The 13996-nt window shown below is 42.5% G+C and overlaps 1 protein-coding gene across 2 annotated transcripts in view; it reads right to left on the minus strand.

Moving 5' to 3' along the window:
• Nucleotides 1–13996, minus strand: part of TMEM62 (transmembrane protein 62) — a 97769-nt gene that overhangs the window by 5615 nt on the left and 78158 nt on the right. For both annotated transcript variants that reach the window (XM_073609778.1, XM_073609779.1), the window contains one exon: nt 2298–2402. In XM_073609778.1, coding sequence (XP_073465879.1) covers nt 2298–2402 — 105 coding nt within the window. The remainder of the gene's footprint in view (nt 1–2297; nt 2403–13996) is intronic.

The raw sequence follows: 13996 nt of genomic DNA on the forward strand, positions 1-13996 counted from the left end.
TGGAGGAAAAGCACCCCCCCCCCCCCACATAGGCAGAGGAAAAAGAAACATGCAGAGCTGTACTGTGAATAGGAAAGCTCTCTGCTAATCTATCTCCAAGCTCCCTGACACAATTTTCCAGATGCTTTTATCTTGTGTGTCAGAGTACTTGTCAGAAGTTATCATGCTGATAACAGAGGTCCGGAGCAGAAGAAAGACACAGCAATTAGGGCTTTGGAGAGGGATAAGTAAACACCACAGATATATGTGCTCTGGCCAGATTTCATGAAAGGGGTTTACAACCACTTTAAAAGATGATGTAATGTCTCCCTGTTCAATTGTACCTACAGGTAAGCCTATAAGGCTTACCTGTAGGTACTGTAAATATCTCCTTAACCTGCACCGTTCAGGGGATATTTATTATATATGCTGCCCCTGACGTCATCAGTGCATTAAAAAATGGCCGCTCGTGCCGTTTCTTCAGGCCCCTGTGCCATGACATCATCGTGGCTCCAGCCAATCACAGCGCCGGGGCCCGTGAACCCAGAAATAACTCCGGGAAAGATGTCAGCGGTGTGCGGGTGTCGCTGTAGGGCTTCATTCTAAGGTAAGCATTTCATAATGAGCTAGTATGCAATGCATACTAGCTCATTATGCCTTTGTCTTGCAGGTTTTTTTTTGGAAGTTTACAACCTCTTGCCGACCAGCTGCTGTCATTATACTGCAGAAGGTTGGCACAGCTGCGCAAACCGCCGTAGGTGTAAGTCAGGCGCTTTAAGAGCTATATGGACACGTATGGAGCACGTGCCCGCAGTGCTACGCCGATGTGCGTGGCAGACGGCCGCGGTGTCCGCCGGTGACCAGCGATCGCTCCTCAAAGCCAAAATGGGGATCTGTCAATGTAAACAGACAGATCCCCATTCTGTCAGGGAAGTAGATAGAGATTTGCTGTTCCTGGTGATCAGGAACAGCAATCTCTCTCTATTCCGTCAGTCCACTCCCCCCACAGTCAGAAACAACTCCCTAGGGAACGCTTAACCCCTTGATCACCCCCTAGTGTTAACTCTTTCCCTGCCAGTGACATTTATACAGTAATCAGTGGCCATTTTTAGCACTGATCGTTGTATAAATGTCACTGGTCCCAAAAAAAGTGTCTAAAGTGTCCGATCTGTTGGCCTCAATGTCGCAGTCCCGCTAAAAATCACTGATCACCGCCATTACTGGTATAAAAAAAAATAATAAAAATGCCATAAATATATCCTCTATTTTGTAGACGCTATAACTTTTGTGAAAACCGATCAATATACGCTTATTGCGATTTTTTTACCAAAAATATGTAGAAGAATACAATTTTTTAAAATATATTTTTTGGGATATTTATTATAGCAAAAAGTAAAAAATATTGTTTTTTTTAAAATTGTCACTCTTTTTGTTTAAAGCACAAAAATAAAGAGCGCAGAGGTGATCAAATACCACCAAAAGAAATCTCTATTTGTGGGGAAAAAAAAGAACATTTTATTTGGGTACAACGTTGCAGGACTGCACAATTGTCAGTTAAAGCGACGTAGTGTCATATCGCCAAAAATGGCCTGGTCAAGAAGTGGGTAAATCCTTCAGAGGCTAAAGTGGTTAATATCCCTCAATTTCCTGCCACACCAGGACCAATTCTTCTTTTGCTCAAATAGTTAATAAAATGCGCATTTGTTTTCTGAAAGCAGAGGACTAAAAAAAAAAAAAAAAAAAAAAATAAAAAAGCAGTTGCACTTTTTTTTAATGTTGCAAGACATTTGCTTATCTGTTTGTCAAGCCTAAACATATTAGGTACAACATTTATATGTATCTCTAAATCTCCTGTTAAATATAAAACACAAGCTTTAACTCTTTTGCTGCTACCGCTTCCAGCAGAAATGTATTGCTGACTGCTGATTAAATAAATAGCTATGATCAGCTTGTCAACCCCTGATCATAGCAATTCATTCAAAAAGTTGCCATTCAGTTTTATTATTTAATTATTTTGCAAATGAACTGGAAGCACTCTGTACAGACTATCATGTATGGATTAGAGGTCTTTTAGAAACTCTGAAAGCTGTAAATGAAAAATAGAAAAGTGAAATATTGAAAAAATGGTTTGTCCCCCTGAGGTGTAAAATGGCATTCCAGCAAAATAGTTTAAAACTTTTTCTTTACTTTGTTTTCACTTATCTTATTATCACAAAGGGAATGGCATTGTGATAGTAAAGTGCAGGTGACAGGTTCTCCTAATGAAGATATCATGGAGCTATTATAGTCCTCAATTTGCAATTTTTTAATAGACTTACCTATGGCTGTGAAAAGAGTCAGCAGTACAATGGCATAGAAGAAAACACTGTTCTTGCTTAGTACATGCAAACTGAAAGAGGCCAGTGCAAAATTTCCAGGGGGTCCTAGAAGCATAAAAACAACAAATAAAATACCGGTAGTAAACGTTTTTATGATTTTTTTTATTTTTTATAAATGTAAATGATGTTGCGAAAACGAGCAGAGCGGAGCCCATTATCACATCATAACATTCTTTAAAGTTTTCATGGCTATTAGCTAGACAAGCCTTGCTCATAGATACATTGTAATTTGAAATGATTTTTGAGGCTATGAAGCATTCATTTGGTACATTGTAATAAATACTGTTTTTATTGTAGGCTGAAAAACAGACAAAAAAAAAAATAAGTGGGATTTTTTTAAACTGTAAATGCCCTGACAATTAGATTATTAAACGAAGGCACACTTCACTTCTTCAGCCTGCAGACAAGAAATCTGCCTGAAGATGGCAGCGTGCACAGCCTGTATCGCAGAACAAGACCCAGTGGATATACCAACTGGATACTCTGATACCGGGTAGTCTTAACATGGATATTACTTTTAATTGTTTTATTACGATTTTTAAAAAATTACATTTAAATATGTTATTTTATTATTTTATTTTAAGCAGATCAAGGATAAGGGTTGATGTTTTACAATGATTTTATATTTATATTTTTTTTGTGTAAGTTTTAAACATTGGGTGTACTTACATGTAAATAGCTAAGATTTTAGGGAATTGCAATTGATATTGGAAATAAGTACAATAAATAATATCTACCACAAGATGGGCATTAGAAAACATCAGCCAACTAAAGGTATATGAAGAGCAGAGTGACAGAGGGTGGGTACCGATTTCTAAAGACATCCTACCAATGAAAACGCATTCGGTGGGGCTACGTCTGTGATGCAATTTCCACCATTTGGGCTGAACGGCCTTACTGAGTACGCGCAGCTGTGTTCCAGAGTAAAATAGATGGGCTGATCTTTTCAGGAATCCTTTGTAAGTGCACAATTGACATTGTATAGCTATTTAAAATAAAAAACATGGCGGCGCACTAAATTGCTATATCCGCTTACCTCTACTGCCACCCTGGTCACCTCATTTCTATTCACACCCAATGTCCCGGACAGTTTGACCTCGCAGATGTCTCACTACTGGATGGAAAGGGCCTTATTTCACTACGGTCAGATGGTGGACACCAGAACCAGAACCTTGTGGTCCTTACAGGACCTGAGGGATGCATATGACTTGCCCAGACAGGCTTTTTTTAGCTATCTACAAATCCGTCACTTTGCGCAATCTCTGGTAACGAACTTCCAATTCTCCCCTTTAACCGAGTTTGAGAAAATCTGTTTAGAGGGCTCGTCTCCTAAGGGTATGATTTTGCGCACCTACCAGCTCCCGATCACAGACCTGTCGCCAACCTGGCCTCGGCATGCCTACATGTGCAAGTGGGAGCAGACCTTGGGTAAGGATATACCCCTGAAGACGTGGCAGCTTATATGGGCGCAGGCTCCTAAGAGCTCTATTTGTATGTTGTACAAAGAAAACTAATAAGATTTTATTCCACTGGTACCAAACCCCTTATCTGCTCCACTCCATATACCCCTCTGCCGACCGTTTATGTTGGCGCTGTAGTAGAGATGTGGGGACGCTATATCATATCTATTGGTCCTGCCCTCTGATCGTCCTCTACTGATGGACGGTATACTCCTTACTCCATTCCATTTTTGGTTCCTGGGTGCTGTTCAACCCTTAAAAAAAAAACAAAAATAAAAAAAACTTTCCTCTTGGGCCTCTCACCTCCCTCTTTTTCTAAATTGTCTAAAAAGCTCCTGGCCCAGGTGTTAACTGCTGCGTGATGCTTGGTAGCCCTGATATGGAAAACGAGGGAACCCCCTCTTTGTTTGACCTGCACTCCAGGATCAGAGATGTGAAACGGATGGAATATCTGATAGCTTCCTTAAGCTTTCCTCTTGGACCTCCCACCTCCCTCTTTTTCTAAATTGTCTAAAAAGCTCCTGGCCCAGGTGTTAACTGCTGCATGATGCTTGGTAGCCCTGAAATGGAAAACGAGGGAACCCCCCTCTTTGTTTGACCTGCACTCCAGGATCAGAGATGTGAAACGGATGGAACATCTGACAGCTTCCTTAAATAATACCCTTGATACATATAACCAGGTCTGGGAGCTGTGGGATCTGTTGGAGGCCTCTATAACCGGATGAAACCTTGTCTTGGGGAGGTGGCCTGGGGTTGGTGACCCCGGGCAGTGGAGGGGTCCTGTGGCGGGTGGTTGTCCTCTACTATTTTTTCCTTCCACTCTATCTATTTTTTTCTGTTCTCTCTTGCTTTCTTGATTTCCCCTAATTTGCTTACTGTATTACCCTTCTTCTCTATTCGCCTACATGCTCTTTTGCAGTTTATATGAAAAAAAGAGAGGGGAGGGGAGGGAATTTATGATCCAAGAGACTCAGGTTAACTCAATATAGAAAATACTAACAGATGAGGGAAGTGCCCTAACAACATCTGTGTATGGATGAAGCTAATCGCAAAGCACCCAGGGGATCTAATTTAAATAGCAGGGTGTGTTCCTCTGAATTAAGGCATATCACAAAAAAGGGGACCCAAGGGGAAGGAACGGGACAAGTACCAGTTCCACCCAGGGAAAAGAATTCATCAACAAGGAACCAGCAAATTAGCAAAAATATGAAAAATTTAATGTTGAGTTGAATAATTCCACATATACACCAGACACAAAATCAAAAATTATATATGACAATAAGTGAACCAAGACCTGACACTAAGAAAATAAAATAGACAACGTTGTCTAAAAACAGAACAACACACAGATGGCCACCACTAAACACACACAACAAGATCGCCCAGCTGGATTAATGAATGAAAAGAAACACAGCAAAACATAAAAAGTCTTATGAGTATCTCAAAGTGTTGTAGGTCAAGGCCGGGGGATGAGTGTGTGCAGCCGTATGGTTGGGGGGAAGTCCGCCTAGTAGGATGCCAGTAACAGGCCTTAGGTGAGCCTTGAAGTAAGTTGCATGGAAATAGCTGGTTAAGACACTAACAACTGAGTGTCATACAATGACTGGTAATGTAGGTGAGCAGCTCTGTAGGAATGGTACATGGATCAAGATATGAATGTGCCTGCATCGGTAATAATCACCACTGTAAGTAAAGTAGATAGTGGGTGGGAGACAGTTGTGTAACTATGGTGACAGCAGTCACGATTAAAACATGAGCAGATACAGTCTCACCAATCCCAGGATACCGAAGTTGGGCAGGTTAATGGATCATTTCAATCCTACTCGGATCATCTCAGATAGTGCAGAGCAGCTGCATCCGGGTCAGATCAGCTGGATAGGGCTTCGTAGATCCGTGTGCTCAGTTACCAGCAGCGGTGATGAGGAACGGGAGCGTGTTGGAATGTGCCGCCTGTGTGCGGCATAGGTCAGCGTCCACTTCCTGGTTCCATGCTGTAAGGCTTCACAGAAGGGCGGACGGAATATCCAGGGCTGATGGGTGGGTCTGTGTGTGACGCTAGGTGGAGCGTGATGGCGTCATGCTGACGCGTTTCATCCGTCACAGGGATTTCTTCAGAGCATGCGCCGTTGCCAGAGCGGACATCTTATATAGCCCTCCCACTTACAAACGTGGATACAATGGCTATCTGTTGGCCTGGCAACGGTACAACAAATAGACTGCCATTCAAACCGGAAGACAACAGAAAGTATGCAAATACATGGAACGGGCCGGTCCGTGGGTGTACCACCTCTATAAATAGCATAAACTACATAAAGAAGAAAGAGAAGAAGAAAGAAGGAAAGTGGAATGGAGAGGAGAATAAAACTGAAACTAGGACTAGAATAAGAAATAAACATAGATAAAAAATAGTTGAGAAGAGCGATCAGGCAGTGAAAATAGATGTGTCACCTATATGAAAATAAAAGAGGAAAGGCAATAAATATGGATATAATCCTAAGGGGCAAGGAACACTGACAGATTGCACTCGTTATTTAACCCATGGGGGGACATACTGTCAAGGGTGTATATCCACATTTTTTCTTTCTGGCAAAGAATTCTGTCGAAATCACCCCTTCTAAGGGGAAGATTTAACCTGTAGATACCCTTGACAGTAAGCCCAGTGGGGTCCCCCCCATGGAAATTGAGGAAATGTAGAGGAATGGGGCGCTCATCATTTTTGCTGAGAATGTTTTGGACGTGCTCACCGATTCTGATCTTTAGTTTCCTCTTTGTCTTACCCACATATTTTTTGCCACAGGGGCATGTGAGCATATACACTACTCGTGTGGTATTACAGTTAATAAAATTATAGATTTTAAACTGTCTCTTACCGTCAGAATCGGTGAACACGTCCGTGCATTCAACATACTTGCAGATGGCACATCTACCACACCTAAACATACCTTTAAGAGGGGGAAGTAGAGTAAGCCAATTTTGGGTAGGGGATCTTTGGTATTCGGAGTGAATCAAATGGTCCCTCAGATTCCGAGAACGTCGAGCGGTGAGAAGGGGACGTTCTCCCACTATCTCACCAAGAGCAGGGGAACCAGAGAGGATATGCCAATGGTTATTAAGAATATTCCTAATCTGTTTCCATTGAGCACCGTATTTGGTGATGATTCTGGGAGGTTCATGTCGATCTTTGGGGACCGTAGAGTTCCTTCTGGTAAGAAGTTGCTGGCGGTCCATCTGGAGGGCTCTTTTTTTGGCTGTTCTAATAGATGAGTGGGAGTAGCCTCTATCCCTAAACCTTCCGTATAGGTCCCTAGCTTCTTTGTCAAAATCTTGTTCTCTAGAGCAGTTTCTACGGATACGGAGGAACTGGCCTACAGGTATACCTTTTATTAGGGATCTGGGATGGTCACTGGTGGCCAGGAGGAGTGTATTCGCTGCTGTTGGCTTCCTGTGAGTTTTAGTGCTGATCTTCCCATGGTCAGCAAACAGGGTCAAGTCCAAAAAGGACAGGGTATCTTGGTGGGCGGTGTAGGTAAGCCTGATGTTACGATCGTTTGTGTTAAGTTCATCCATGAATAACACCAACTCCTGCTCCGTGCCCTCCCAGATCATGAGCACGTCATCAATGTACCTCAGCCACATAAGGCTGTGGCTGAGGTACATCGGCGACTGATAGACGGATTCCTCCTCCCACATGCCCAGATGTAGGCAGGCATACGAGGGAGCCCAAGGTGCTCCCATCGCAGTGCCTCTAATTTGCTGATAGTAGATCCCCATGAACTGGAAACAATTATGTTCCAGCAGAAAAGTAAGTACATCACCTATGAACTCATTTTGATGACCTAGGAGTGGGAATTTTTTATCAAGAAAGAATTGGACAGCTTTTAGGCCCCATTGATGGGGAATTGATGTATATAAAGATTCGACATCTATGCCTACCATAAAAGATCCCTCCGGCAGAACCAAAGCATTTAGATGGGACAGTACATCCCCTGTGTCCTGCACATAGGAGGGCAATTCAAGAACCAGCTCCTTGATTAGTGCATCAATGAATTTGCCCGTTTTTTCGAGAGGGCCATTTACCGCAGAAACAATGGGTCTGCCGGGCGGATTTGTCTGGGATTTATGGAGTTTTGGAATGATGTAGAAGGTGGGTATATTGAACTGAGATATACGTAGGAAATTAAATTCCTTTCTGTTAATTAATTTTTCCTCCAGTGCCAAACTCAGCAGAAAATTTAGTTCACTAACAATACCGGGAAATGGATTTGACTCAAGCTTGCGATAAGTGGACTTATCACCCAGAAGTCTACATACTTCTTTTTCATATTGGTCCTCGGTAAGGAGGACTACATTACCTCCCTTGTCGCTGCTCTTGATTACGATACCCGGAGTTTCCTCTAGTTCTTTTAGGGCCCTTCTTTCTTCCCTAGTGAGGTTATCTATACCCCTATACTTCCAATTCACCTTAGACAGGTCTCTCCTGACTTGTGTCAGGAAGAATTCAATGGACTTGTGTTTAGATAACGGAGGCATTTTGACTGATTTTATAGACAGATTGGCCGAGCGTATGTCTACTGTTTGCTCAGAGGGCGTCTCTGTATCAAAATCAGAATCCTCATTCTCTTGTAGAAGAGAAATAAGTGTATCTAGGGCCTCCAACTCTTCTTTATTTTGTATGTTTGGGTTGATTTCAGTGTGTTTAGTTGAATGCCAGTATCTAAAGATCACTTTTCTAAGGTAAAGGGAAATGTCCTTATACACTTCAAACTCATTCATCCCTGATTTAGGGGAGAAGGAAAGGCCCCTGCCAAGCAGGGAAAGATGGTGTTGGTTAAGAGGGAATTCAGTAAGGTTAATAACCTTCATGTCTATAATAGGACTAGATGAAGGTGTTACTAATGAGTTGTCACTGTTTATGTCCTGTGTGTTTTCCCTCTCCTCTTTTTTACTTGTCTCTTTGTGTTCTCTCTTCCCCTTTTCTTTTCTCTTTTCCTCTTCTGGCTTTTACTTTTTGTTTTCACCTAGCCCCCTCTCTCTGATATGGCATACCTTCTTGACGCTGACATTGACCGAGAAATTCAGTCCGCCTTTTCCTCTCAACGATCAACGTTGAACCAATCTGAAGACTCTCTCCATACCCTATTTAAGAATCATAAGAAATTAACTATTAAATTTCTGAATAGGAAATGGGACATCTCCTCATTAAAATCCCATATTGAGAATGGGATCGTCCCCAGGGGTCTGAGAGAACGGGTCACCCCAGCTGGACACCTCCATACACCTCGTTTTATTGAGGCCTGGAAGGCCAGCTGTGTCAGACGAGGTCTTGAAATCATGCAATTGATTGTTGATGAGGAACAGGCACAGTTGGATGAATTAAAAGCGGAGATAGATATTAGTGTTGGTTTGCTTGAACCCTTCAAAACAGATCCCTCCTTTGAAAAACATAATGAGCTCCTCAAAAAGGAAGTAGATAAAACTCAACGTAATTTAAAAATTCATAAACAAGAGAAATTCAAACAAAACTTATTAGATCTTGAACGTGGTGATCTGTTTGATCCTACCATCTATAAAGGAAGAAGTCGATCTCGCAAACATAGAGGAAGGAGCAATAGTATAGCTAACACGAAGACCACACGTAAACAATATTCATCTACTGACAGTGATAGTGAACGTCGGGATCTATCAGTGACTTTTTTAGAGAGGGATCAGTCACCAACAGACAATCCTATAATCACGACAGGGAAAACCAAATCCAGTGGAAAGGGAAAAACACCACCAAACTCGCCCCCAAGCCATCAGGGAAGACAAAGGGAAACTCGCAAAAGTCAACGACAACTCAGGAAGAAAACACACAGGACATAAACAGTGACAACTCATTAGTAACACCTTCATCTAGTCCTATTATAGACATGAAGGTTATTAACCTTACTGAATTCCCTCTTAACCAACACCATCTTTCCCTGCTTGGCAGGGGCCTTTCCTTCTCCCCTAAATCAGGGATGAATGAGTTTGAAGTGTATAAGGACATTTCCCTTTACCTTAGAAAAGTGATCTTTAGATACTGGCATTCAACTAAACACACTGAAATCAACCCAAACATACAAAATAAAGAAGAGTTGGAGGCCCTAGATACACTTATTTCTCTTCTACAAGAGAATGAGGATTCTGATTTTGATACAGAGACGCCCTCTGAGCAAACAGTAGACATACGCTCGGCCAATCTGTCTATAAAATCAGTCAAAATGCCTCCGTTATCTAAACACAAGTCCATTGAATTCTTCCTGACACAAGTCAGGAGAGACCTGTCTAAGGTGAATTGGAAGTATAGGGGTATAGATAACCTCACTAGGGAAGAAAGAAGGGCCCTAAAAGAACTAGAGGAAACTCCGGGTATCGTAATCAAGAGCAGCGACAAGGGAGGTAATGTAGTCCTCCTTACCGAGGACCAATATGAAAAAGAAGTATGTAGACTTCTGGGTGATAAGTCCACTTATCGCAAGCTTGAGTCAAATCCATTTCCCGGTATTGTTAGTGAACTAAATTTTCTGCTGAGTTTGGCACTGGAGGAAAAATTAATTAACAGAAAGGAATTTAATTTCCTACGTATATCTCAGTTCAATATACCCACCTTCTACATCATTCCAAAACTCCATAAATCCCAGACAAATCCGCCCGGCAGACCCATTGTTTCTGCGGTAAATGGCCCTCTCGAAAAAACGGGCAAATTCATTGATGCACTAATCAAGGAGCTGGTTCTTGAATTGCCCTCCTATGTGCAGGACACAGGGGATGTACTGTCCCATCTAAATGCTTTGGTTCTGCCGGAGGGATCTTTTATGGTAGGCATAGATGTCGAATCTTTATATACATCAATTCCCCATCAATGGGGCCTAAAAGCTGTCCAATTCTTTCTTGATAAAAAATTCCCACTCCTAGGTCATCAAAATGAGTTCATAGGTGATGTACTTACTTTTCTGCTGGAACATAATTGTTTCCAGTTCATGGGGATCTACTATCAGCAAATTAGAGGCACTGCGATGGGAGCACCTTGGGCTCCCTCGTATGCCTGCCTACATCTGGGCATGTGGGAGGAGGAATCCGTCTATCAGTCGCCGATGTACCTCAGCCACAGCCTTATGTGGCTGAGGTACATTGATGACGTGCTCATGATCTGGGAGGGCACGGAGCAGGAGTTGGTGTTATTCATGGATGAACTTAACACAAACGATCGTAACATCAGGCTTACCTACACCGCCCACCAAGATACCCTGTCCTTTTTGGACTTGACCCTGTTTGCTGACCATGGGAAGATCAGCACTAAAACTCACAGGAAGCCAACAGCAGCGAATACACTCCTCCTGGCCACCAGTGACCATCCCAGATCCCTAATAAAAGGTATACCTGTAGGCCAGTTCCTCCGTATCCGTAGAAACTGCTCTAGAGAACAAGATTTTGACAAAGAAGCTAGGGACCTATACGGAAGGTTTAGGGATAGAGGCTACTCCCACTCATCTATTAGAACAGCCAAAAAAAGAGCCCTCCAGATGGACCGCCAGCAACTTCTTACCAGAAGGAACTCTACGGTCCCCAAAGATCGACATGAACCTCCCAGAATCATCACCAAATACGGTGCTCAATGGAAACAGATTAGGAATATTCTTAATAACCATTGGCATATCCTCTCTGGTTCCCCTGCTCTTGGTGAGATAGTGGGAGAACGTCCCCTTCTCACCGCTCGACGTTCTCGGAATCTGAGGGACCATTTGATTCACTCCGAATACCAAAGATCCCCTACCCAAAATTGGCTTACTCTACTTCCCCCTCTTAAAGGTATGTTTAGGTGTGGTAGATGTGCCATCTGCAAGTATGTTGAATGCACGGACGTGTTCACCGATTCTGACGGTAAGAGACAGTTTAAAATCTATAATTTTATTAACTGTAATACCACACGAGTAGTGTATATGCTCACATGCCCCTGTGGCAAAAAATATGTGGGTAAGACAAAGAGGAAACTAAAGATCAGAATCGGTGAGCACGTCCAAAACATTCTCAGCAAAAATGATGAGCGCCCCATTCCTCTACATTTCCTCAATTTCCATGGGGGGGACCCCACTGGGCTTACTGTCAAGGGTATCTACAGGTTAAATCTTCCCCTTAGAAGGGGTGATTTCGACAGAATTCTTTGCCAGAAAGAAAAAATGTGGATATACACCCTTGACAGTATGTCCCCCCATGGGTTAAATAACGAGTGCAATCTGTCAGTGTTCCTTGCCCCTTAGGATTATATCCATATTTATTGCCTTTCCTCTTTTATTTTCATATAGGTGACACATCTATTTTCACTGCCTGATCGCTCTTCTCAACTATTTTTTATCTATGTTTATTTCTTATTCTAGTCCTAGTTTCAGTTTTATTCTCCTCTCCATTCCACTTTCCTTCTTTCTTCTTCTCTTTCTTCTTTATGTAGTTTATGCTATTTATAGAGGTGGTACACCCACGGACCGGCCCGTTCCATGTATTTGCATACTTTCTGTTGTCTTCCGGTTTGAATGGCAGTCTATTTGTTGTACCGTTGCCAGGCCAACAGATAGCCATTGTATCCACGTTTGTAAGTGGGAGGGCTATATAAGATGTCCGCTCTGGCAACGGCGCATGCTCTGAAGAAATCCCTGTGACGGATGAAACGCGTCAGCATGACGCCATCACGCTCCACCTAGCGTCACACACAGACCCACCCATCAGCCCTGGATATTCCGTCCGCCCTTCTGTGAAGCCTTACAGCATGGAACCAGGAAGTGGACGCTGACCTATGCCGCACACAGGCGGCACATTCCAACACGCTCCCGTTCCTCATCACCGCTGCTGGTAACTGAGCACACGGATCTACGAAGCCCTATCCAGCTGATCTGACCCGGATGCAGCTGCTCTGCACTATCTGAGATGATCCGAGTAGGATTGAAATGATCCATTAACCTGCCCAACTTCGGTATCCTGGGATTGGTGAGACTGTATCTGCTCATGTTTTAATCGTGACTGCTGTCACCATAGTTACACAACTGTCTCCCACCCACTATCTACTTTACTTACAGTGGTGATTATTACCGATGCAGGCACATTCATATCTTGATCCATGTACCATTTCTACAGAGCTGCTCACCTACATTACCAGTCATTGTATGACACTCAGTTGTTAGTGTCTTAACCAGCTATTTCCATGCAACTTACTTCAAGGCTCACCTAAGGCCTGTTACTGGCATCCTACTAGGCGGACTTCCCCCCAACCATACGGCTGCACACACTCATCCCCCGGCCTTGACCTACAACACTTTGAGATACTCATAAGACTTTTTATGTTTTGCTGTGTTTCTTTTCATTCATTAATCCAGCTGGGCGATCTTGTTGTGTGTGTTTAGTGGTGGCCATCTGTGTGTTGTTCTGTTTTTAGACAACGTTGTCTATTTTATTTTCTTAGTGTCAGGTCTTGGTTCACTTATTGTCATATATAATTTTTGATTTTGTGTCTGGTGTATATGTGGAATTATTCAACTCAACATTAAATTTTTCATATTTTTGCTAATTTGCTGGTTCCTTGTTGATGAATTCTTTTCCCTGGGTGGAACTGGTACTTGTCCCGTTCCTTCCCCTTGGGTCCCCTTTTTTGTCTTTTGCAGTTTAGACTTGGCTGTAACACGGAAGTTCTGAGTCGTACTCCATCGATATAATGTTGCCATAGATTGTCTTTGGCCATTTGATTTACATGTCTTAAACGAGTTTTACCGCTGGCAATATTGTACGTAGACACCATGCCGGGTCTATGTATAACAAAGCGTCCCTACTTGTATTTTCTGTTGAAAACCAATAAACCTGTCAGTTAAAAAAAAACAAAAAAATAGTATTGCGCTATTGGTGGATTTTCCTGTCCATTTGTTTGAACTGCTTTGAATCATTAAAATGCACATGGTTTCATGATTTGAGACACAGGCAAAGGACATTTTGAAATTTATATAGATATTGTTTTATAGTTTAGAAAGCACGTATGGTATGAACGCTCCTTATTTTTATTAAAACTCCCCTTTATGAATATACATGATAGAGGGGAGGCAATGAAAAGGGTCCCTTAATGCCCCCATTTTCCTGATTGTGGAGAGGGGACTTAAACTTCCAAGATTATCCCCATCG

This window comes from Aquarana catesbeiana, linkage group LG13 (genome assembly GCF_042186555.1).
Source record: "Aquarana catesbeiana isolate 2022-GZ linkage group LG13, ASM4218655v1, whole genome shotgun sequence".
Classification (NCBI taxonomy): Eukaryota; Metazoa; Chordata; class Amphibia; order Anura; family Ranidae; genus Aquarana; species Aquarana catesbeiana.